General features: G+C 37.8%; 2 protein-coding genes across 5 annotated transcripts; both read right to left on the bottom strand.

Moving 5' to 3' along the window:
* Positions 1-453: 453 nt before the first annotated feature.
* Positions 454-16,586, bottom strand: LOC132616870 (uncharacterized). Of its 4 annotated transcripts, none has more exons than XM_060331620.1 (8): positions 16,351-16,575; positions 16,145-16,229; positions 15,370-15,767; positions 13,618-13,987; positions 11,626-13,109; positions 10,692-10,805; positions 1,354-1,508; positions 454-944 (listed from the first exon to the last, which is right to left on the bottom strand). In XM_060331620.1, exons 2-8 carry the CDS (start codon positions 16,149-16,151, stop codon positions 896-898), a joined length of 2,577 nt encoding a protein of 858 aa, XP_060187603.1. In that variant the 5' UTR covers positions 16,152-16,229; positions 16,351-16,575; the 3' UTR covers positions 454-895. The 4 variants fall into 4 exon arrangements, with proteins under 4 accessions (XP_060187603.1, XP_060187604.1, XP_060187606.1 ...); XM_060331621.1 differs by having other exon boundaries at positions 16,175-16,229; positions 16,351-16,574; XM_060331623.1 differs by lacking the exon at positions 10,692-10,805 and having other exon boundaries at positions 16,351-16,586.
* Positions 16,587-18,273: 1,687 nt separating this feature from the next.
* LOC132616871 (putative BPI/LBP family protein At1g04970) lies at positions 18,274-24,675 on the bottom strand. The gene is made up of 6 exons (XM_060331624.1): positions 24,018-24,675; positions 22,373-22,512; positions 21,034-21,400; positions 20,236-20,484; positions 19,126-19,251; positions 18,274-18,827 (listed from the first exon to the last, which is right to left on the bottom strand). The coding sequence occupies exons 1-6, from the start codon at positions 24,426-24,428 to the stop codon at positions 18,645-18,647; spliced, it is 1,476 nt and encodes a 491-aa protein (XP_060187607.1). The 5' UTR covers positions 24,429-24,675; the 3' UTR covers positions 18,274-18,644.
* Positions 24,676-25,019: the final 344 nt, after the last annotated feature.

Here is a 25,019-nt window from a genome sequence, read left to right as displayed (position 1 = left end):
GGTATTAGATTATTAGACTCTTGTCAAAAGAATTATACATGACACTCTCGAGTCAAGCCTAATAGTTGATGGTATTAGACTATTAGACCCTTCTCAAAAGAATTATACATGACACTCTCGAGTCAAAGCCTGATAGGTGATGGTATAAGACTATTAGACACTTCTCAAAAGAATTATACATGACACTCTCGAGTCATGGGCATGATTTTCTCTTTCCTTTAACCAACGGATCCTTGAAAAAAAAGGCATGCTATTCCCATTCAACCCACAATGATTGAGCAATTCATCATGGTACTCCGCTAAACCTATAATGGTTGTTATTACTTGATTGCTGTGCTTAAACTGAAAATTGTACTTTCATATTTTAATTTATTTTACCTTCGATAAGGGCTATTGGCAGGTGGATTAGCCTTTGCTTTGAAATCCAAGGCTTTGGAAATAGCAAAAGGAGCATCAAACATCAATTTCAGGGATTTTTATTCAAATTGCAAATTAAGTGGCAAGACATATAGGCTCGTAGCTCCAGAAAGTAACATCATGTTCAAACTTTAGCACAAACAAACAAACAACAAAAAAAAAAAAAAAAAAAAAATGAATGAAGCAGCTTAGTCAAAATTGCTCGCTATTTCTTTTCTTTATAAACTCAATGGACAATGAGCCTGCTACTCTACCCTTCCACTTAAATACCAGGATTTGGTCGCCGGCCCGAAACTCGGTGGAGGACAATGAGTCCACCACTCTACCTTTCCACTTTACCAGGATTTTGTAGCCGGCAGCTCGAAACTCTTATGTATAATGAGCCCGAGATTCTACCTTTCTCCACTTAAATACTACCAACATTTTGCCTGGACTTCGAATATTGGCAACATAGAGACAATTGCCATCTGACCCTTAATCAACAGGAAACGTCACGGAATAGCCCTTTCGATTCATCATAAATCCATCTGCATAAAAAAAAATTGATTAAATTACTAATCAAAAAAAGAGAAAAAATAGACATAATGTTCACAATGTCAAACTGAAATATGTCGCCATTGATCTGAAAAACTGGGATCTCCAAGCCTACACCACACATTTTTTCCTCTACATTTAACTAATCACTTGTACAGAAAAGATTATGTGGTTCTGCATCACCATTAATCAGGCATTAAATATGAATTTCTACTAAACCACCACCCAGTGAAACCATGAAACAGAATTAATTCACCCATCCGGTCATCCCCCATTTAGACTAACGTTCAGTTACCAATGTCAGATCGAAGTACAACGCAAAAAGAGAATCATCTATATCATGCACTATCCATGAAGTTCCATATTAAACAAGAGATGCAAAAAGAAGGTTTATTAACATACTTGCATAAGTAGAGAGGCCGTAATCCACCATTAGGCCTTGTTTCTAGGTGAGATATCCTCTCTCTTTCTTCATTAAACTTGCTCAGAGGAAGTACGTCACATGGACCTTGTATCTGGCTAGCCATTACTGTGCTACTACAATTAGACAAATAAACCTGTAGAAGAAGAAGCAGTGATGTCAAGGAATCCTATAGCATGCAACTCTATTACCTACATGCTAGTAGAAAAATAGCACGTATGGTAACATGAGGGGCGGGTGAGCAATATGCATCCATTTCCAGAAGATCTTATAGCTTTATCAACAAACTAATTGGATTCTCATGGAAGATCCTCTGCTACAAATAGCTGCTTCAATTAGTGTAACATGAAATATAGGAATAGCTGATTTTCTTTCTAATAGGATGGAATGACAATCATAAAAATAATCTACTAGGTGTTTCCAAAAAAAGTCAATCTAACACAAAATGCTGTCTCTATTTCAATTTCTATGACCCTCACGTTTTGAAATGTTCTAAACCTCAACGATTACTTGATAAAACGTTCATAACTTAATAGATATGAAATTCATTCAACTATTCAAATATTTAAATGTTATGATACTTTCTACCTTATGAGATTAACTCACTTTCCTAAATAGAACCCAAAAGCTCAAGTATCTTAGCATCTCAGCATTGTCACTTCGGCATGACTCCTTGACTATACAACACTAGATTTATAAAGCACAAGGATAGATTAAAACTATCATTTTGGTTTTCAAAGTTACACTAGGATGATTGAATCCACTTGATCATACTAGTCAATAAAACAACTTGAAAGAAGATAATAGAATCATTAAATAAGTTTTTCATCAAAGAAAAAAATTAAAATTTAAACTGAAAGTAGAGTAATTCGGATCTGGAGCTCATGCAATAGAAATCCCTAAGTCCTTAATTAACTAAGGGAAAAGGGTCAAAAATACCCCTCTACTTTGAGAAAAGGGCTAAAAATATCTTCCGTTATGAATTTGGGTCAAAAATACCCCTCCCATCATTAAAGTTTTCAAATATACCCTTCTCTTAACGGAAATCCCCAAATACCCCAAAATAACCCGATTTCATTTTTTAAACCCGCTCCATTATTTAACCATACTATCCCCTTATTCCCCTCCAATTCTCTCAAAGAAATGAAATCAGGTTATTATATAATTGGGCCAGGTTAAATAATGGAACGGGTTTAAAAAATGAAATCAGATTATTTTGAGGGATTTCCGTTAAGAGGGGGTATATTTGGAAACTTTAATGACGGGAGGGGTATTTTTGGCCCTTTTCCCATTAACTACTTTAGATACTATCAAGCATTATAACTTTACCCCTGAGTCCCTAATTAATTAATTTTTTTTTTTTGGTAAAGTAATAAAATTCATTAGTAAAACATCAAGAAGATGCAAGGTTACAGATGGGAAAAGCTGGCAAGCTTGGCAAAACCTGTAGAACAATCTAAAGATATCCTATCTCTACTGAACTAGAGAAAAGGAGCTGATAAAATCTAGAAAGTTACCCACATTGTTTACAGGGGCAAAAAAATGTCAACTAAAAAGACTAACTAAACACCTAGACTTTAGAGAGCAAATAGGAGTTGAGATTCCTTCAAAGCATCTGTTGTTTCTCTCCTTCCATAGGGTCCAAAAAATTACTGCTGGGATCATTCTCCAAATTCTTTTAATGGATTTGTCAACTCTCCAGAGTATCCAGCTAGCATATGCATCTTTGATGTTGAAGGGAGGCTAGCTGCTGCAGGGCAGTGCAAAAATAGATGGTTGACACTTTCATTGGTCTGCTTGCACATGGTACACATGTTAACAACTATTACACCTCTCCTTCTAAGATTGTCTTGTGTTAGGCATGCTTCCTTCAGTGCAGTCCAAGTGAAGCAAGTAACTCTGAGAGGCTGTCTGGTTCTCCATACAAGCTTCCAAGGCCAAACCTCTAAAAGGCTATTTTGAGAGCACCAGTTGTTGTAACATTCCTTCACAGTGAAAATCTTTTCCTTAGAATTGCCCCAGAGTATTTTGTCCTGAAAATCTGCCACCAAAGTACTTTGTCCCAAACTTTCTAATAGAGAAAGAAAATCATCAACTTCCCAATCCTGTAAGTTTCTCCTTAAAATTGGTGTCCAACAGTTGTTAACTCTATATTGAGCTAATGTTGCTTCTTTGTTAGAAGCTATCAAAAATAGTGAGGGAAATAAATCTTTTACTAAAGTGTCCCCAAGCCATTTGTCCTGCCAAAATCTGATCTTGAGCCCATTTCCAGCCTTGAATGAGACAGCCTGGAAGAATTCCTCTTGGAGACTACTGGTGTGTTTCCATACTCCAACACCATGTGGTTCATTGCTTTTCTTTGCAGTCCAGTGGTCTTGAATACCATATTTAGCTTTGATGATTTCCTTCCAGTACCCTGCCCCATTTTGACCATATCTCCAAAGCCACTTCATGAGTAGGCTGTTGTTATGAAACTTAAGATTTCTAATCCCCAGCCCCCCTTGGCCTTTGGGTTGAATAACTGATTGCCATTTGACCAAAGAGAATTTATGAGTAACACTGTTACCTTCCCATAGGAATTTCCTTCTAAGCCTGTCAATTTGCTTTAGAACTGAGCTTGGCATAGGGAAGAGTGACATAAAGTAAGTGGAAATGCTGTCTAGGACACTTTTGATGAGGGTGAGCCTGCCACCCAATGAGAGATATTGCATCTTCCAAGTGGCTAGTCTTTTCTCCATTCTTTCAATGACCCCACTCCATATCCCAGATGATTTGAATTTAACACCCAAAGGAAGTCCCAAATAGGTGGTGGGAAAGGAGCCTGTTTTGCAGCTAAGAATATCAGCAAGAGCTTCTAGGTTGGTCACTTCATTCACTGGATATATAGTGCTCTTAAGCATGTTGATATGAAGTCCAAAGATGGCCTCAAAGATCATGAGGGTGGTGTTGAGATTAGAGACCTGCTGACAATCAGCTCCACAAAATATAAGGGTGTCATCTGCATAGAGTAGATGAGAGACTGAGACTGAGGTGGAAGGATTTCTGCCCCACTTGGAACCCTTGAATCCACTGAAGTTCTTTGGCCTTTGCTAACAGCTGAGATAATCCTTCCATCGCAATGATAAAGAGGAAAGGGGACAATGGATCCCCCTGCCTGAGTCCCTTTTGAGAAGAGAAAAACCCAACTGGACTTCTATTCACCAGAATTGAAAACTTCACTGTCGAAATACAGAAATAAATCCACCTTATCCACCTTTCCCCGAAACCCATTTGCTTCAAAATGTTGACTAAATAAGCCCAGTTAAGCTGATCAAAAGCTTTCTCAATATCTAATTTGCATAGGATCCCAGTCTCACCACTTTTAATTTTCCAGTCTAGCACTTCATTGGCAATCATAGATGCATTAGTGATCTGTCTATTCTTCAGAAAAGCACTCTGCTGTCCAGAAACTAAGGAATCCACCACTTTTCCGAGCCTCTTAGCTAAAATTTTGGCCAGCAATTTGTAGACACTGCCTATAAGACTTATAGGCCTATAATCTCTAAGCTCTGCGGCCCCTTTCTTCTTTGGGATAAGAGCAATGAAAGAGGCATTGCATGATCTCACCATTTGGCAGTTCTGATGAAAGAAATTAAAAGCTGCTAGCAGGTCTGCTTTGATGAAGTTCCATGATTTTTGAAAGAAAGCCATAGTGAAACCATCAGGGCCTGGAGCTTTGTCAGGGGCACAAGTTATGAGAGCTTCTAAAATCTCCATTTCGGTGAAAGGAAGTTCAAGGTCCTCTTTATCCACTGTGTTGAGACTTGACAGACCTTCAAAGACAGCTGAGGGTCTCCAAGATTCAGTTTCTTTGTAAATTTGTTGATAGTACTCCAGAATACCATCCTTGATCCTTCCTTTGTCTTCAATTACTTCATTCCCTATTTTGAGTCTGTCAATGGTATTGCCCTTTCTATGAGAGTTGGCCATTCTTTGGAAAAACTTTGTATTCTTATCCCCCTCTTTCGACCATAAACATCTTGATTTTTGTCTCCATGAGATCTCTTCAGCGGTTGCTATTTGCTGAAGTTCAAGTTTGAGATTCAATGTCTGACCTTTCTCTTCTGTAGAGAGAGCTCTGAGCTCAGCTAACTGGTCCAGCTTCCAAAGTTCTTTGAGTGCCTTGTTCCTTTGAGTCTCGATTGTTCCATAGACCTCCCTATTCCATTTAGTAATGTCTTTCTTGAGATTTCTTAGTTTTTGCATTAGCACAAAGTCTAGGGTGCCTAATACAGTGTAAGAAATCCACCATCCTTCTATCATGTCCATGAAACCCTCAGCTTGAAGCCACATGTTTTCAAATTTGAAATAAGAGGGTGTGGTCTCCCAATCTCCACTTTCCAGGATAATTGGTTTATGATCAGAAAAAACTCTAGGCAAGGGGTGTTGTTTGATAGTATTGAACATCTCGCTCCATTCTGTTGAGATAACGAACCTGTCAATTCTAGAGGCTTGGAGAGACTCCTCCCCTCTTGACCAGGTAAATTGTGCTCCCTGAAGTGGAGGGTCAACCAAATCCAGGTTTAGAATAGTGTTGGAGAAGCCCAGCATCGCCCTTGATCTTCTAACGCAGTTCAATCCTTCCCCCACAAATCTGCACACATTGAAATCCCCTCCTATGACCCATAGGTCAGACCACAATCCCCTGATAGATGCTAACTCGAGCCAAAGATCCCCCCTTTCTGGATTGGTATGAGGGCCATAAACACTAGTAAAAACCCATTTGAAATCCTCAGTAAGACTTTCGAATCTACATGATAAAGAAAAGGCTCCTGCTTCAAAATCAACACATTTCCAAGCTCTTTTGTCCCACATTATTAATATCCCTCCTTTGGTACCAATTGCTTTGACTTCTACCCAAGAGATCCATCTGTTTCCCCAAATTTGCCTGATTAGAGATGGATTCCATGTCTCTATTTTGGTTTCCTGCAAGCAAATAATATCAACTCCCCACTTGTGAATAAGAGATTTCAAAGTGCTTCTCTTGTCTTTATTGTTGAGACCCTGCACATTCCAGCTGAGTGTTTTAACTCTCATCTGGAATGAGCCTTGTGAGACCTGCCCCTCTCTTTCTTCCCACTCCCATCCTGGAGACCCCAATCCAATCTTTTAAGTTCAGTAACTGCTTTGCTTTTCCCTTTCTTTAATTCTCCTGTTTTATTTTTTTGCTCAAGAATCTGCACTTTCCTTTTTTTCCTCCATTCTCAGAATAATTCCCAGAAGTTCGTGTTCAAACCCAGCAACATTTACCCCCAACACTTTGCAAGCCTTCATCATTGTCAACTTCGTCCATTTTGAGGTTTCCACCACATCAGGGATATCAACAGTTTGAATTTGTGGATCATGCCAAGGCAAAGGAAGAAAACTGTTGTAGGACTGAGATGAGATACCAGAGTCAGATTCATTTGAAACTGACAGTGCTGAGAATATCGACTTGGGTATATGTGGGTCCATCGAGTGTCCTGCGTGAACCGCTTCATCATCTGCTTCATGCTCGGATAGTGTCCCCTCCATGAGTTCTAAATCCCTGAGACTAGAAGCTTGAATTTCTAGTTCAAAAGGATCAAAAGAGAATGAAGCATTCAAGGAAGATGAAGCTCTGAAGCAGCATGGGTCCAGCTTTGGTACAGATGATCTCCACACTTGCTTCTTTTTGTGTTGCTTGAAGTGTTTGCTTGTAAGTGGGCCTTTAGTGTAGTAACCGTTGTTCAAAGCTAATGAAGTTCTCCCTTTGTAGTGTTTCTTACTACCCTGACTATTAGAAGAGAATAAGGCCGGCCCATTTGTGTTTAAATCCTTCAAATTCCTTCTTTTCTCCACAGGTTCTTCCACACGTGTGTCACGTGAATCATTAATGGTATTAACACGTGGAGCTGAGAGAGAATTTGATCCCATCTTATTACCAACCTCGGGCAAACCAGTTGAAGGACCAGCATGTAAAGAAAAAGACCGGATTTCCTTAATTATTGGCAATTCGAAGATCCTATCATCAAATTCAAAATTCAAACTTGCCGGAAACTTCATAGCTGATTTTTTGACGCAGATGCGAGCCCAGATCAGGTGGGTTCTGTTCTTCGTATCTTCATCAACACCGACATAACCCCCGCAACGAGCCCCTATATGTTCAAAAGTATCCATTGACCAAGCATTTAGGGGGATTCCAAAAACTTTCAACCATATGTTTTCCGAGCAGTTACCAGATTGCAATGAGAAAATGTCATGCGACCACCAAGATAAAGAAAGATGTCTTCCGTTCCAGAACCAATTCCCTGCCTTTACCCTTATTGCCTCTTGCCTGGAAGGAAGCTCAAAGAGGAACTGATTGTGGTCTAAAGGTATGACTTTGATGCCAGCAGTAACTCTCCATCTACTAATGAACCATTTCTGAATAGTTTCGGGATTGGGACTGTGATGAAATGGATCATTGAAGGTGCCAACCAAGCTTCTGTGCAGAGGATGTTTTCCACTCAATTCTCCTTTGTTGGTTCCTTGACTTATATCTGGCCATCTGTCAATGCTAGCAGCTGCACGATAAGATTTTGTCAATGGGGGAAGAGGAAGCAGTGGCTCTGCTTCGCTGAATTCTTTCAGAAATCGAAGGATTTTCTTCGCAATATCTGACCATCCACTGTTGAGGCTGATCTCAGGGATTATCACTGCTGCTTTAGATGAACCATGCCAAACCTCTATGCGAACAAATCTACCATAAACATTGAAGTTTTGGTAAACTCTGAAAAGATTGTGTTGTTGTTTTCTACCCCACCTTCTATATAGTCGACCAGCGCCTTTTGATGCTTGAATAAGCGCTTCGCACACCCATCTCAGGTTCTGAATATCCATATTGATCTTGCTTGTATATCTCTTGCCCCTTTCTATTAATGAAAACCAGTTATAATATTTATCCCCCGTATTCCTGAGTTCAAAGGATTTATCCCCACTGATAAAAAAAGGTGTGAGCCCTGCATGTTTCTAATGAAAGTCACTGAAGAGACTGAAATGACCACTGAAGGAGTTTTATGTTGATTGATGTGGTCGCCGGCACTGTCAGATGTCACCGGTGATTCTGCCGGCAGCAACTCAGGTCGCCGGAGTTTTTTTTTTTTTTTCCGGCACTGACAGGTCGCCGGAAAATTTATCCGGCACTGTCAGAGGTCGCCGATGTCGACAGAGGGTAGATCTGAAAATATTTGGAGGAGAGAGAAAGCAAAAGAACTAGAAAAAGCTGTAGATGGAGGCTATGGAGGAGAGAGAAAAAGCTGTAGATATAGGCTATGGAGGAGAGAGAGAGTTGGAGTCATGCTGGAGTGAGGGCTGTGATGGTGGTTTGAGGAGAGAGAATCAGATCTGGATCTATTTTGCTTATCTGGGAATCTGTGTCTGGGAGCATTTTTCCTTTGCAGTAGAGACAACTGGAAGAGAAAAAATTATATTCTAACAATCCTAATTAATTAATTCAAATACTATCAAGCATTATAAGTTTGTAATATCTGTTTTCAATATGTTACTCGGACTCTTCAAAAATGGACACGGGTGCGTGTCGGATCCTCCAAAAGTAGTGTATTTTTGAAGGATCTGACACGGGTGCGGCATCATTTTTGGAGAGTCCGAGCAACATAGGTTTTCATACAAGCTTATAAGCTTTTGAATTATCATGCTAATTTATCCCCCAAAATAAGGTTGTAATATCACAATACCTTCGTAAGTTTGTAATAACTTTTCTTATAAGCTTCTATTATCATGCTAATTTACTCCCCAAAAAGAGGTTGTATTATCACAATATACCTCAATCACCAAGTACGTAAAAGAAAAAGTCCCTTAGCTAGAATGAATTTTCCAACAAAGCAAAAGTTCTCCAAATTGACTGAAACAGTAGGTTAACAATCCAAGTACACAAAACCCATCCTCCTCCATCACTAGGGATAAAAAACGAGTAGTGCGTAAATTTTGTTTATACAAGTAATAGATAGTACAGGAAGATTAACTGGTCTGTCACACTCCCCGACTTCTAAAGGCATCTATGGGATGGTCAGATGTGGGCTGCGTGCACCCCACTTGGGTCACACTGCCTACATAGTTATTTAGGATCTTAATTTTGTATTTGGGCCTAATCCATTAGCTTAGCATATAAATAGGAAGTCTTTAAGTTTAGGGTAGTCTTTGGATGATTTGGAAGAACACCTTTGTAGTGGGAGACCCCTTTGGGAATTGACCTATTGTTCTTCATTTGAACCTCATCCTGAATGCTTGATGGTAAACTACTAAGCTTTTCTTGTATGAGTTCAATTATCTTCTCCCTTTACTGAATTTTTGTAGTTGAATTGCTTTTTGAAGTAACAGAGTGGAGTGGGAGATTCATCAAAAAGACGATTCCTCACTTCTTTCTCTCATCCATTTTTTTTCACGCTTTAATAAACTCTTGTAGTTGAATTATTAATTAGTTGGTTCAAGATATATTTTACTTGTGTTTACTAATTGCTTCTTCTAATAGAAACTATCCTTCTTTCTTCTCCTAAATCTATCTTGGGTTGGGTTAATTGGTAGTGTTAGCAAGTATGCAAGCTATCTATTGCGTGTTTTTGTGTTAATCTTAGTTCATTCCTCCCTCAGACATAGCAAAGTGACAAACAGGGAGCATGGTGCAGATGGGTGTATATTCCCCACTGGAAGGGAGATGGATAATGAGAGAGACCTTTTCGAGGTGGAAGATGGGGGAGACCTTAAATAACACAAAAACAAATCTGCCTCCTTGCTATAGAAAAATGGAGGTTGAAAAAGCACAACTAATAGAATTTTACTTGTGTTATCATATTGTTATAAGATGGACGAGAAATGCTACAAGATCAGATGGTCATTATCATATTTGTTCCATGCAAAAGCACATAGAACAGGAGTCAAAACATTCTAGAATCCTGGACACAAGTATCCAAAAAAAAAAATGTTTCTTTATAGGTAAGTATCCCCAAAAATATCTGAGGTCCAATTTGAAATTTCTGCTCTTTTATCAAGGTAAATACAAAATTCACTCAAAGGAGATCAACCCTTTTTAAGGTCCAGAATACAGATACAAAAAGAGAAAAAAGAAAACAAATACACTCACTTCACAAATTGACTCAAAGAAGGAAACACCCTATATGAGCCCAAAAGCAAATATAGTCGCAACAGATTGGCCTAAGGGCCTTCTTTTGAGCCATCAAATGAAGTTGCACTTGTTATTTTCTCTTTTTTCTTAAAATAAAATTAGTGGAAGCCACATGGGCAGCCAACAGCATATGTTATTTACCTCATTGCTTTCCAAGCTACATGGACGGCCTACAGCATGTGGCAAGTCCCTTGGGAAGTAACACCGATTGACAGTAACCCATTTCTTTCCTGCTTTTAGATCCTCCCACATAGCCTGAAAGGAATGGGAAATAGGTTTCTCCACGTGAACATCAAGGACACATATCAAAAGAGTGTCTATATGCAAGCGAGACTACCAAAGACATGAATTTAGAAGCAAAAACTGTCGTAGACATCCACTTCAATGCAAAGAGTAAACATTCTCCCCATTGCTCCTCTGAGAAAATAGAACTAAAAAATAGTATTACAAGAGGCGTTGCTTGTCCAAACATTTAACTGAAGGAAACGATCACAAATTTTTAAAACCAATGATGTGCATAAGTATCTTTTGGATATGCACGTACGTGTATAAACTTGCATCTGCTCAACGGCACGGCGCTAACTTAAGGCCGAGAGCAGGAAAATTTGCACTCAAAAAATAAACGTGCACATATCAATGACTATGCTCCACAAGGTGGCTTCAAATGCCACAGGTAAAACATCACTGGTGAGCCTAGTCCATATACAATTCGGAGCAGTAATAATTCCAATAAATGCAGCGATAGGAACAATAATAAAGGGTAGGGTGCACTAAGCTCCCACTATCGCAGGGGTCTGTGGAAGGGCCGGACCATATTGGGTATATTGTACGCAACCTTATCTTGCATTTCTGCACGAGGTTGTTTTCACGGCATCAACCTGTGACCTCCCTGTCACATGTGGCAGCAACTCTTGTTGTTGTGTCAAGGCTTCCTCAGAGATAGTAACAACAGTACTCGGTATATTTTTTACTTGAAAAGGCCATTATATTGCAAATATAGTGACTGAGAAAAGACTACCAATCAGACAACATTGTATGGGAGATCGGTTAAAATTTAATGAAATCAAATTCTTACCAGAAGCTTTGAAGGAACCAATCTCTCATCCTCAAAACGAATAACAGCATATTCCTGAACATTGTATATGAACCCATTGCAGCGACAAGATTGGTAATATTGCTTCTCATCTGCAACTTGGAGCACACTGCCAATCCAGTCAACGCTCTCAACGGGATCTGATGTAGAGCTAACGCAGTCAGCACCCCCATTACTGGCAATAGGAGTTTCAGCAAGATTTGTCAGTCCGACACCTTGATTTTCTCTTCTACATTCATCGCTTGAACTATTAGCTAAACTTGCTCTAGATTGCTTAGCATCACTGACCATGGACTGACTTCCAGGAAACTGCTGGGAAGGAATCTCTACACTATTGGCTACCCAAGCATGACCATTGGCCTGCAGCTGAGTAAGGGCTTGCGAGTGATCAAATGAGATGGAAACTGTTTCAGATTTTGCAGGAGGCTGAGATTTTACTTCAACCACCTTCTCTTCAAAAGATCTATCGATCATTGAGCAAGCAGGAGAGAAACTGTTATCATTGGAAGGCACTGTCAAATTATTTGAACAGATTCTTGAAGTCAAATTATTTGAACAGATTCCCGAAGCCAAATTACTTGGACAGGTCGCAGAAGAAACTTGACTCTCCACATTTCCTTTACCGGATACATTATCAGTTCCTCCCATTCTTTTGTCTTTTTCCATCTTTGGCCCAGATGGTAGTTGGTTAAGATTATTTGCCATGCCATTGGAATTCTGCAAGGCAACATTTCCATTCCCCATTATCTTCGACTGAATAACCTTCTTGTCCGGACCAAAAGCTTTTCTATCTGGAGATGATTGAACAGCTGCTGTAATTGTAGGCATTTTAGAGGAATTGATGTTCCGCATCACACGACCATATTTAGGGGGCAGCGGCTTGCCATTTGTTATCGACAAACACTTCCCACAATGCCATTCCCCTCTAGGGACACTTTTTTGATTTGTTGTTTGGAGACATTTTAAGTGATAGCCTTTGTCACAAGCATCACAAACAAGTACATTGTCAACCTCATTTATTGTTGAACTGCACATTTGGCAAGTCAAAGCCCTATTCATGTAATCACGGGATGGCACAGTCCATGCAGGCCGCTCAGGAAGCAGGGGCTGTAAAAATTTCTGAACAATCTTTCCAATTTCAGAATGAGTATTGCTCCGAAGAGGAGCCTGAATAAAGGTCGTGCCTTGTAAATGAGGGTATGTGCTTGGTGAATTTCCAGATGTGCTCTGAGTAATAAATGGCCTAGGTGTTGTTACTTGTGCCATTGTTGACCTGACATCAGCATCTCCCTCAATTTTAATAGTTGCATGTGGTGCCATTGTTGACCTGACATCAGCACCTCCCTCAACTTTAATAGTTGCATGTGGTGTCACCTTGTTATCTGCACCAGGTCTAACTGCTGAAACTGATGCAGGTAGCACCGACCAAGTTGGAGTTCTGACAGTTGAGTGATTGCCAGCAATTGCTACAAATCAATAAGCTTCATATGGTTCAGAATGAAAAAATGAATAAGAAGAAAATTCAAAGGAAAAAAATTCACGAAGACAAAATTCTGGCAAAGCCAACTTCCTGGATGGACGACCAGCAAACTAGGTCTATATATGCATTGTTGAAAAGAAAAAGAGAACAGGTAGGTGAATTAGAGTAGAATGAAGAATCACCTAAGCTTCTAATAAAATGGCACTTAATGGACAACTCCGAACTTAGATGATAACCCTGCTGATAACTAAGCATGTTTGACCTAATAATCACCTAGACTCTTTCTCACATGTGCGAAGCTAGAACATGTACTGAGCTAAGTGAAGCAACTGTACAACCTAGACAAGCTATCCTTCCTACCTAACCTGAACGTCATTTGGACAAGTTCCCCCACTTTTTCTGACAAATTGGTAAAGTTCCACATTGAGGGAATCACTTAACGAACAAAGATCCTGAAGCACCTTGGACAGTTTAGAGGACTGCATATTTGTTACCTTGAACTTGCAATGCATGGGAAGATCCACTTTGTCGTCCATCCATTTGGAAATGCGGTCTTCCAACTCTGGGAGGTGCTACTGAAGAAGAATCCCTTACAAGATTACCAGAGACCACTCCACCGGTCATTAAAGGCCTGACCTCACTGGTGGGCAGCTGATAAGGCAAAGCTGCAGAACTTACGTGAGTCCCACGTCCCATAGGTGAAGCAGGTTGGAAGCTTCCTGATGAATTTACTGCATGACTTGGTTGAGGAAACGTTTTAATATGTGACGCATTATGGCTTTCAGTTGCTGCACCCACTGCAGTTTGAGACCTTTGAGATGAATAGCTGGCAGAGGGTCGAGAAAATCCCTGCATCTTTTCCATCTAATAGCAGAAAGGAAAAAAGTTAAAGATGGGAATTGGGTTAGACATTTAAGATGCAACTCAACAGACTGATTTGACTTCAATTGGTTATTGAGAAGCAGTAGACTTGCTTCTCATCAGATCCATGAACTCCAAACCGGCTAAAGTTCACAATCAAAGAGCAAAAAATTACCCCAAAATTCAAATTTCATGATCTGCATGCACTTGATCAATCAATTATCCTTCAACTCAAATGCTAAAGACCTCCCAAGCTTCTATTTAATCTTTTTTGACAAGCAAACGCGTGGAATAGTTACCCTCAATGGTAATTCTATACGAATAGTTGCAAAGGAGATTAGAAGCTCCGAAGCAACCAAGGCTTCCCTAATTCCAAAACAATTGGGCAGCCTATTTACCTCCCCACCAACCCCCTCTAAAAGAAGTTCATATTAACAAACTATAGAATTAAACAAAAAATGCAAATCCAAAACAAAATAGACGGATTAATCTACTAATTCAACAGAAGAAGCAATTGTCTACACATATAGTTCCTACATTTAATTCATTTAGAATCTTTCTTTTTATAGGTAAGTAAGATGTATATTCAAATTAGGGACAACTTAGCACTAAGCTGGTGCTAACGCAGTACACGTAACTGAAACCTTCAGTACAAAAACGAATAGAAGGCTTCTTACTGTGAAAGACCTATCTTTGTAGAGATTATATGAAATCTATCATGCTATTTTCATCCTTTACATCCTGCAGATTACACCAAAAAGCAAAGAACCATAGACAATTGTATTTAATTCTTTTAAAAACTTTCCCATCATACAAATCACCCTCAAACAAACAATGCATTGCATGCCAAACTAAATAGCTAAATCCTGCTTAAAAGTATAACTACATCATTCTCTTTAATAGTAGAACAATAACATACTCAGTGTAATCCCACAAGTGGGGTCTGGGGAAGGTAGGATGTGCGTAGACCTTACCCCTACCTTTGTGGGATACAGAGGTTGTTTCCGATAGACCCTCGGCTCAAAGAAAGCATAATCAAAGCAGGATAGCAAGATGAACAAAGCAAACTATGTAACAGGTATTAGTAAAGTTGAAGAACAAAAAATAATATGCATATACGAGGTAAAACTACTAAATATGGAGAACAAACTATAGAATTAACCGAAAAATGAAAATCCAAAACCAAATAGACTGATTAATCTACTAATTCAACAGAAGAAGCAATCCCCTATACACATACTTCCTACATTTAGTTCTTTGAGAACTTTCCCACTAAACAAACACCCTCAAACAAACAAAGCATGCCAAACTAACTACATTACTCTTTGATAAAGGTGGAAAAGCAAATGAAACTCGATCAATTTAACTGAAAAAAGCTTCCCTACCTTTCTTTTGGCAACCAATAACTTTTCAGCAATAGACATTTTGGGAGGCCAATAACCTATACTCTGCTCCTTCAGCTTATTAAGCCCAAGATCCTCAATAACACCACCAAAACCATCTCTTGGAAACACATCTTTCGGCGCAAATTTCACACATACTTTCGCCAATCTCTCTCTAGCCTCCTCCACCATTTCCTTTTCTGCATCAGTGGGACCCTTACCTCCTCTCATTTTTCCCATAGCTGCCAATACAAGTACCATTTCAGCAACTCCCTTCACATTACTAATCATCACTCCCCTCGCCTTCTTCGAAATTGGACCTTCTAATCCTTCTGACATTCTATCATCCGGCGGCCTTTTGTCTCCCAGAATTTGATCTGATTCAATCTCAGCCATCGAATCTGAAGGAAAAAAAAAAAAAGGACAATTACGCTATATGTCTATTTTTTAAAATATTTACGTCAGGTAGCCTATACTTTGTGTATAAACACCTTTTATACAGTATTATACACTTTATACAAGGTTGATACATTATGCATAATGCTTTTCCCCCAGGCATAATATTGTATATTGGGCTATGTGGAGTAAATATTTCCAAAAGCTGTAGATTATTGAAAATATCCCTATATTGCTATTCATAAACCAATAAATCTTTGAATCATGTGCTCTCTACAATAATCTCTGGTTATGAAAATAGTTAGCAGAAACCCTATTACATTTCGACTATAAACTGAGAAAACGTATTGCTACATAAATTTGACTATAAATCATAACTAACCAGACATGAATTAAAATATCAAATCCTAACCAATTCTGGTATTTGTTTCCAAAAACGGCACCGTATGGGGAGAAATTGACGAGAACTGCGAGAAAGAGAAAAGTAAGAAGCCATTGATGAAACCCTAGAGAGAGAAAGAGAGGGAGAGAGTATATAACGTTAGGGAAATTTGAAAAATTAAAAAGGGGGATTATTAATAAGTATACCTTATTGGCGGGTAATTGAGTAACCTGTTAAAGGAATAATAATTCGCGTAAGTATCAAAAACTAGCAGCAAATACACTTAGTTTTTTTTTTTTAGAGAGAGAAACATACAGGTATTTTGTTTTATTTTATTAGAGAGATAAGGCAAAGGAGAGGCCGGGTTTTTGTATTAGTACTAAATCGGACCGGTTTGTTATTATACGCCCTAATCCTCGCTCAATTCTTGACCTTCTTTTTACAACTATGGCCCTTTTTTTTCTCTATACCATATATATATACAAGGGAAAAATAAAAAAGGAAAAGGGGAATCCGGTGCACTAAGCTCCCTCTGCGCAGGGTCCGAAAAAGGGTCAGATTAGAAGAATCTGTTGTACGCAGTCTTACACTACATTTCTATAAGAGATTGTTTCCACAGCTCGAACACGTGACCTCCTGGCCAAGCTCTATGTCTATTTTTTAAAATAGATACATCACAGCTTATACTTTGTATCAACCTTGTATAAAGTATATATTAATAGTGTGTGAAAAGTGTTTATACACAAATATGAGCTAAATCGGGTAACAAGCTCAAAGTATAAGTTGTGACGTAATATTTTATGTTGGGCTATATATTTTTAAAAATTTCCCAAAATAAACTGGGGAAAAATGTCAAATTTGCACTTATTATTCAATATTGAGTAACTTTAACCTCCAGTATACTTTATCTAATTTTACTTATATAATTAGGAAAAAAAGTCTCATTTTTACTGTTGACTTTTACTGAAACTCTGATGTAAAATATAAAGTATGGTTATTTCTAAACTACAATCCAAAGTAGAGGAGTAAATTTGAGCCATTTTTTCAAATTATTTTGACACGTGAAATCTACTCCTTTCACGTTTTAGTTCGCAGATTTGTTATGACTAACATTTCAAATCATCAATATTGATAAACTCTCCTCGTCTTTTTGCCATAAGAACTTGAAGTATGTATCACGGTGAAGACAAGGTCTTGCATAAAACACATACCGAACGTCTTTGATTTATTGATCATTCAACCTGGTAATATTCATGAGTCGCTAGTTTAACTGTTCCTCAAAAATAGGAGAAGCACCATGCATGATTTTCCCATGTTCTTTCTTTCTATCAGTCTCACCTGACAAGAGCTTAGCCAAAAAAAAAAAAAAAGTTAGCCCCTAGCACGAGCGTTATAGATTAGTTTAGTAAAATTAAGTTGTGGCTCTCTAAAGAGGAAAGACTAGAGAAATGGATTATGGGGGAGGCACTTATGCAACGGGCCATACCACTTAAGTAACGAGGGAAGTCGCACATGTTCCATCACAAGCACCTATAAGGCTATAATGTCATGATCACTGATTTATCTTAATTTCTTTGGTGGTTTGACGTATGGTCAGCCCTTCAGCAAGAAAGGGTATACATATGAAAACTTTTCTGCCCATTGGATCGGAGAATTCTGATTTTAAATTTCTAAAAGACCTCACGATCATATTGCTAAAGGAAATAGACTGCGTCTAAAGTTGTCCCAAGCGCTGCCAATATAGCTTTACTAAGCTAATTCCTTGAAAAGCTCTACTAAGTGAGAAGTTTCCCGATAAAGCTATTAGTACCAAGTGGACGCATATTGGTCAAAGTGGAAGAGAATAAAATGGTAGAGAGATTCCGCACGTGCTCACTGAACATCTGTAATATCTAACAAGCCGAGTCTTATGTCGGACATATAGAATACCGATGCATAGAAAATGGGCCAAAGAAACAGGTCCATGACTTGAGATCGGTATAATACTACCTTCAATTTTTTGTATGTTCGACAGAGTGAAAGATTCCACCCACTCATCGGAGTACGCCAATTATCACCTATCATAGTTAGGATTTGCAAGTATATGTTCATGATATAAAGAGAATTTGTCGGTCAAAGCAGGAACCATCTTGCTAAATTTTGCATTTATATGTTCATCATATATAAAGAGAACTTATATGAATAGAAGAAGAGGAGGAGGATTGACAATAGCTATATGTCCAATATACATATAGCAATTACAAGAGAAACAAAAGAAGAAGAAAAAACTCTACACCTAGTTTACATTTTTGTCTATCAATGTGCAACTACATTTCAATACAAGGCCTGGTACAGTGGAAACGAGGGACTCATAACCTTATGTCGCTTGGACTCTTCAAACATACTGATGGGTTGCATATCAGATCCTCCAAAAGCTATGCATTTATGGAGGGTCCGACACGGGTATGGCAGTATCTTTGGAGGGTCCAAGCAACATAGTCACAACCATATGATGTAGGAACTAACTTATAGTTAATTGTTCAACGGGTGCAACGTCACTGCAAATCTTGATCCATGAATCACTGCACAAGATTTCAGCATTGTGAAGCATGTAGCCGTGAAATGTGGGCAGCGGATATCCTCTACTAAGTTTTAAATTTATGTATGGCAGGATCACAGTCCTCAGTGCAGTTGACATCAGTAGCTGCAAGAGTTTTCAGGGTTAAGTCAGTTTTATCATCACCTAAGGAAGGAAACTGTATTTTGTTGTCACAGAATAAAAAGTGGTAAAACAATCTCTAAATGATATTTATCACGCTAACGCTGATACAGTTAGAGAGCCTAGGCAGCGCATTCCATTACTCAGACATACAGCTAAAAAACCTAGAAGCTCTATGAGATAAATAAATGAAGAAATGAGGGTTTTAAGTGCATCCAGGTTGCATTCTTAGTTGAAAACATAATAAACTGGAAAATAGAACACATGTGAACTGAAGATATACCCGGACTAGATTCACGTGCAAATTGCCAATTTTACTCCATTTCAAAGATAAAAAGAACTCATCCAATCCAATACTTCCTCCAAGATTATCATTGGAAATCCATGGAGAAGCTGAACCACTGACTGCCTGCAATCAGAAGGGTCAAAATCACATGCAAGTCTTTGACAAAACCAGGGTTTGAAAAAATACAAGTAAGGTTAAATGCCTTCACGAAACATGTTAAATACATAACTTTTTTGATAAGGAAAAAAGAGAAGTTACGTTAACAAAGTTATGTATTTAAAATAACTGACTTTATTCTTTTAAATCTATGGAGACATCTCTCCCTGGTGTTTCTTGAGGCGTTCCATATTCATGCATATGCGACTAAGAGATAACTTTATAATCAAGAGATAACTTTATAATAAACCCCCCACCCCCCAAACCATCCCTTCAGTTGTAGAATCAGAGAATACAATTGTCCTCTTGGTGGAATTCTTCAACCACTTACACAATTAGGACTCATAATGTGATGAGAAAAGTGAACTGAGCAAATACTTTTAGCATCTCCAAGAATGGATGAAATACTAATCCAATTCTTTACAGGTAGCAACGCAAACTTTTTACATTTGCCTCTTACACCTGCACCATGACAAGCTTTCTTCTGTTGAATATGCAAAGTTTCAAGTTTAATCAAGATACCAAACGGGATGAAAACTAGGTTTCAGATATGTATTGCACGTTCTTAATACAAGCCAATATCAAAATATCAAACCCTAGATAACTTTCATGCCAAGGGTTATAGAGAATACAGATCTCTTAATGAACTTGACTGATAAAGAGTTCAGACACAATAAACGGGGCTATAATTTTGATATAAGCACGTCCCTGGGATAAATACTGTATAAAGCTAAAAGTTGCACATATTTCTTAAATAACCAACTTACTTTGTAAGAAGCTCATTTCACTTCTAATTTCAACCTTTTAGTCTAGTCTTCAAATTAAATGACGTTTCATCAGAGTGAGGTCCACTTCCAAAGAAAGTGATAATGAATAACAAATAGCTAATAGCTGCAAGGAAATGGGTAATAATATTATGCAGCCCAGTGTTGATCCTTTTACGAAGCTTACCATTGAAAAGCATGCAACTGGTGTCACTTGACCTGAATTCAATACATTAAGAACGACATCTGCGTGAACCGTCAGATCAATCTGATGTTCTTTAATTTTCAGATGGGGTGGAGAAAATATGGAAACATTCAGATTCATGTCTTCATTTGGATATTGCCTGTAAAGTTGTGGGATAATAAATCTCCATCCAGCAGTGTTTAACAAGGACTGCTCAGGTACTTTGTCAACAATCCAGTGCATTTTATTGGCCTGAACAGATAACAGCTATTAGATACAAATCATGCCATATAATACTCCTAAATGCAACTTGCACGAGTCAAATTTGAAGGGGGACCTAACATTTAATACATCTCTTGACTAATTATCAAATACTACCTTTCTCTACCGCCAAAGGTAGAGGTAAGGTCCGCGTACATCTTACCGTCCCCCGACCCCACTTGTAGGATTACACTGGGTATGTTGTTGTTGTCGTTGTATATTAAAAAACAAGGCATGTTAGATGATCAGTTTTTTTTAATTGTTAAGCATGTTAAAGGAGGAGGGTTGCCGAGGGTCAATCAGAAACAGTCTCCCTACCCAGGTAGGGGTAAGGCTGCGTACATCTTACCCTCCCCAGACCCCACTATTGTGGGATTACACTGGGTAGTGACCAAGACCAAGCATGTTAAATAATCAAATTCAGAGCTATAACATGGAATGATACATGTATCCTATAAAGGTCAACTAATAGCTGCTAGATAAATATCAATTATCTACTAATTCTGCAATTGTTCACTTGGAAAGAATAGATGGACTTACATCATAGTAAACAGATGATGCGGACACTAAAACTTTTTCATGCAAGGAAATAGTGACCATGCTTGCCGGATCCTTCAAAGGAATTGATGCTAATAAGTGTTCTAGAGATGCAAATAAGTGTTGGTAAGGAGGTGCTGCATATGCTTCCTTGGCAGTAATTAACCCATTAATTGAAAGAATAAGAGAAGAGTCTCGGAATTGTGGGTTGCCAACAAAGGTGGCATTTAAAGCACCAAGATATCTTATTGGAATTTCCTTTGGTAAGGACTGCAATAAAGAATCAAGCTTCACGATTCCTTCTCTCAATTTCTTTGAAATAGCATTTTCTACTGCAGAAGTTAATCTACCTTGAAAAGCGTCCACCAACCTGAAAGTAAAAGAGGGACACCATAATGATGCTAGTAAAAGCTATCGAGGAAGTAAACTCAGGGCAGGAAACGAATTTCATATAAGTACTAAAGTCACAGAGGATGGTGAGGATATGATATGAAAAAACCTCAACTCTTGAACGCATACTAGACCAAATTAGTTACTACCACAAACCAGAAGAGTCCATAAACATGTACACGTAGTTTAAGGAATTTTTCATTTAAACTGGGAAAGATCAATTCACCGACAACTAATGACTGTACGCCACATATGCCCTACAAAATACAAATCGAAGTATCTTACTATTTTTTATTCTATTTATAACCGTGTTATCTGGGCCAGCTTGCGTGGACCTCGACTAATTCCACGGGATACATACCACCTCCCACCAGCAACAGGTACTAGGTAACTCTAACCACCAAAGGCTAGGACAGATGAGGAGAAATCACCTAATATTTGTCTATGTTAGGATTTGAACCTGAAACCTCATGGTTCTCAACGCACTTCATTGACTACTAGGCCACACCCTTGGGTGCTTTTTAAAATTGGATAATGGACCCGCCCCTCTACCCTTCTCCACTTAAATACCAGACTTTTGTCTATAACAGGGTTCGAACTCGTGACGTGCGCCTAACCCACACATTATGCGCCGCGCTGTTACCACTAGACCAAAGCATGCTTGCAGAAAAGAACCGTTGCAAATTCCAGTTAAAGTGAGATTCAATAATATCTCTTTTATACTCCTTGCCGAGGGCCTGTGCACCCCCGGGATTAGTCGGGGCTCAAAGAGACCCGGACACCCGGTGCTTAATCAAAAAAATAAAATAATAATAATAATATCTCTTTTATGCGCTGACCATGGCACATCAGGTGGTGAGATTCAGTAATTTCCTTGTGTGTGACTGTGTTGAGAGAGAGTGAGACTTGAGAGAAAGTTCTTCAAATAGAAACTAATATTTGAAAACGGTACCCTTGATATAGCCAGGATGCTCCACCATACAACTTTATAAATATATCTTTCACTGAACATCCACAGTCCAGGGGAAAAAGCATAAGAGATCCTTGGAGATTCGTCAGATTGAAAGAAATTCCAACGTCCATACCTTTAACCTTTAGGAAAAGAAAACATTATATATTTTAGGTAGCATTCACAAGCATTGAATAATGAAGAAAGCGGATGACTAAATGACAAACAAAAATGTGAACAAATATACCAGACTATCAGATTTTATTATGATACAAGGAGAAGAGATGCAAAGGAAAACTAAACATGGAAGCCTTGAGATTGCTAAAAAGTCGAAATTAATATAGGCAATACTAACATGTCGAAATTAATGAATATTCATGTTGCTACACTTACGTTAAGGTTGATGTTTGGAGGAGTCTCTTTAGTTGAATTAAGCTCTGTGTGTTTGTAGAAATGATAGAGAACCTTTAGTGTTAAAGAATCCTTAGCTGTCTTAAAAAATAAATTATTGTTAGTTGAACGAAATGGGTCTAAATGAAGTGAAATGGATCTTGAAGATTCATATAGTTAACTGTTCTACAGTCACAAAAGCTTGCAAGGCATGCACCATCTGTGGGTATGCTCCTTCATTGGTACAACAAACAAGATAGAATTGCATTTATTATTTATATGGTTCAAGTTTTGGCTTCTGTATAAGTCTCTTTTCTTGCAGCTCAAAGGTAATCCAATACATATTCATTCCACGCGTAGACACATAAAACACTTAAGTTTCTTCTTTTTTAATAACGATGGTGTCCGGGCCAGCTCGTGCGCACCTCGACTAGTTCCAGTTTCCTGCTACTTCGCACCAGCACAAATACCGGGCAACTCCGTCCACCAAGGTTTGGACATATGGGAAGAAATCACCTACTCTTCCGTCCCAATTGATGTGACATTCTTTCCTTTTTAGTCAAAGAAGACACATTTCTATATTCAGTAACAATCTAAAGCTGAAATGCTCATTCTACGCTTAATGAGATGATTTATAGTCACACAAACATCTATGGCTTGTTTTAGACCACAAGTTTCAAAAGTCTTTATTTCTTTCTTAAATTGGGACGGAGGGAGTAGTATTTTTGCACATGAATTACTTAAATTGAGCTCTTGTTTAGTTGACTAGCATCTAAAGTTACCATTTATAGTAGCTGCTCCCTAAATCCTAACCCAATCAAGTTTAAAAAGACAAGAAAAAACTAACTCAAAGAATCAATATTCCTATATGACCATAAAGACAGCATCTTTAATATATTTTGAGCTAATTACAGTAATAATTAAGTTTAAAAACGCAAGGAAAACAATAAAATAAAGAATCAATGTTCATATATGACCATAAAGACAGCATCTTTAATGTACTTTGAACTAACTACAGTAATAATTAAGTTTAAAAAGGCAAGGAAAACAATAAAATAAAGAATCAATGTTCATATATGACCATAAAGACAGCATCTTTAATGTACTTTGAACTAACTACAATAATAATTAAGTTTAAAAAGACAAAAAACAATAAAATAAAGAATCAATATTCATATATGACCCTAAAGACAGAATTTTTAATCTATTTTAAGCTAAATACAGTTAAAAAAAACACATAAAATTTTCAAGATTTTACCTGAATAGAAGCTTGTCCATTATCTGTAATAGGAACAGGTAGCCACCAATTTGAATATTCATATTTCCAATTCATAGTCATATTTGCATAAGCACCAGATACACTAATAACTATACCAGTATCACCAGTTTTCACAGTTGAAGAAATAACATGGATTTTATTGATAGTAATATTTGTAAGAACCATATCAACTGTACCAATAACTGGAATATGCTTTGATTTCTTGATTTTAGGTAAGTCAAGTGGAACTAATGAAGATTCTGCCATTTCTACTAGAAATTGTTTAACAAAATCAAGACCTTTATTTGATATATCCAATGAAATGTAACCTACTTCATTGGATTTAACATGGGCACTTGAAAAAATAAGTAAAGATAGAAAAAAGAAAAAGGGAAAAACTGAGCCTGCCATGGCTCTTTTTTTTTTATTATTATTATTTTTTGGTTGAATTGAGAAAAATTGGATTTTGCTGATGAAATTTGTGATGGGTGAAGTTCAAGATTAGATTAGAGAGTGTGGTTTGATTTGAAGAAATGTTTGGGCATGTCAACGAGATTAAATTTGGATTTGAAGATTGAAAATTGAAAGCAACAGGGATGGTTGGTACTTCTAATAATTGTATTCAATATTTTTTTATTTTTTTATTTTTTGTTTACAACTTGTATCATCACTGCACTTTTTTTTTTCTTTTACTATGGAGTATGGACTAAGGAGTCGTACTATTTTGGAATCGCTACTTGCACATGATTTGCCTATTGCACGTTGCGGGGACTCAAGTAAATAACGTGTAAAAATTAAATCCTTAGGGATGGTTGGGTTGTTGAAAAAAACAAGCATCGTTAAAGTATTTTAAATAGTCATAATATGAAATAAAAAATTTAAAAAATCCACTCTTTCTTCTCTATTTTTTTCCGACTTCAAAACACTATAAATTTCGAAATTTTCATTTTTTCCGAACTTTAAAACACTATCCAGAAGTTTTAAACTTTTACATGTCAAACT

Source organism: Lycium barbarum, chromosome 11 (assembly GCF_019175385.1).
Source record: "Lycium barbarum isolate Lr01 chromosome 11, ASM1917538v2, whole genome shotgun sequence".
Classification (NCBI taxonomy): domain Eukaryota; kingdom Viridiplantae; phylum Streptophyta; class Magnoliopsida; order Solanales; family Solanaceae; genus Lycium; species Lycium barbarum.
This window is presented reverse-complemented; position numbering and strand designations above follow the sequence as displayed.

Bases quoted from the DNA above. Each gene is read 5' to 3' on its own strand.
- LOC132616870 (XM_060331620.1), bottom strand. The intron at 13,110-13,617 runs GTAACAAATATG...ATTGATTTGTAG, and splicing joins CCATGCATTGCAAGTTCAAG to CAATTGCTGGCAATCACTCA. The intron at 1,509-10,691 runs GTAAATAACATA...CTTCTTCTACAG, and splicing joins GTAGCTTGGAAAGCAATGAG to GTTTATTTGTCTAATTGTAG.
- LOC132616871 (XM_060331624.1), bottom strand. From the start codon at position 24,428: ATGGCAGGCTCAGTTTTTCCCTTTTTCTTTTTTCTATCTTTACTTATT. The intron at 22,513-24,017 runs GTAAAATCTTGA...CTTTTCCTAAAG, and splicing joins ATGGACAAGCTTCTATTCAG to GTTAAAGGTATGGACGTTGG. The intron at 21,401-22,372 runs GTACCGTTTTCA...TTTTACTTTCAG, and splicing joins GCATCCTGGCTATATCAAGG to GTTGGTGGACGCTTTTCAAG.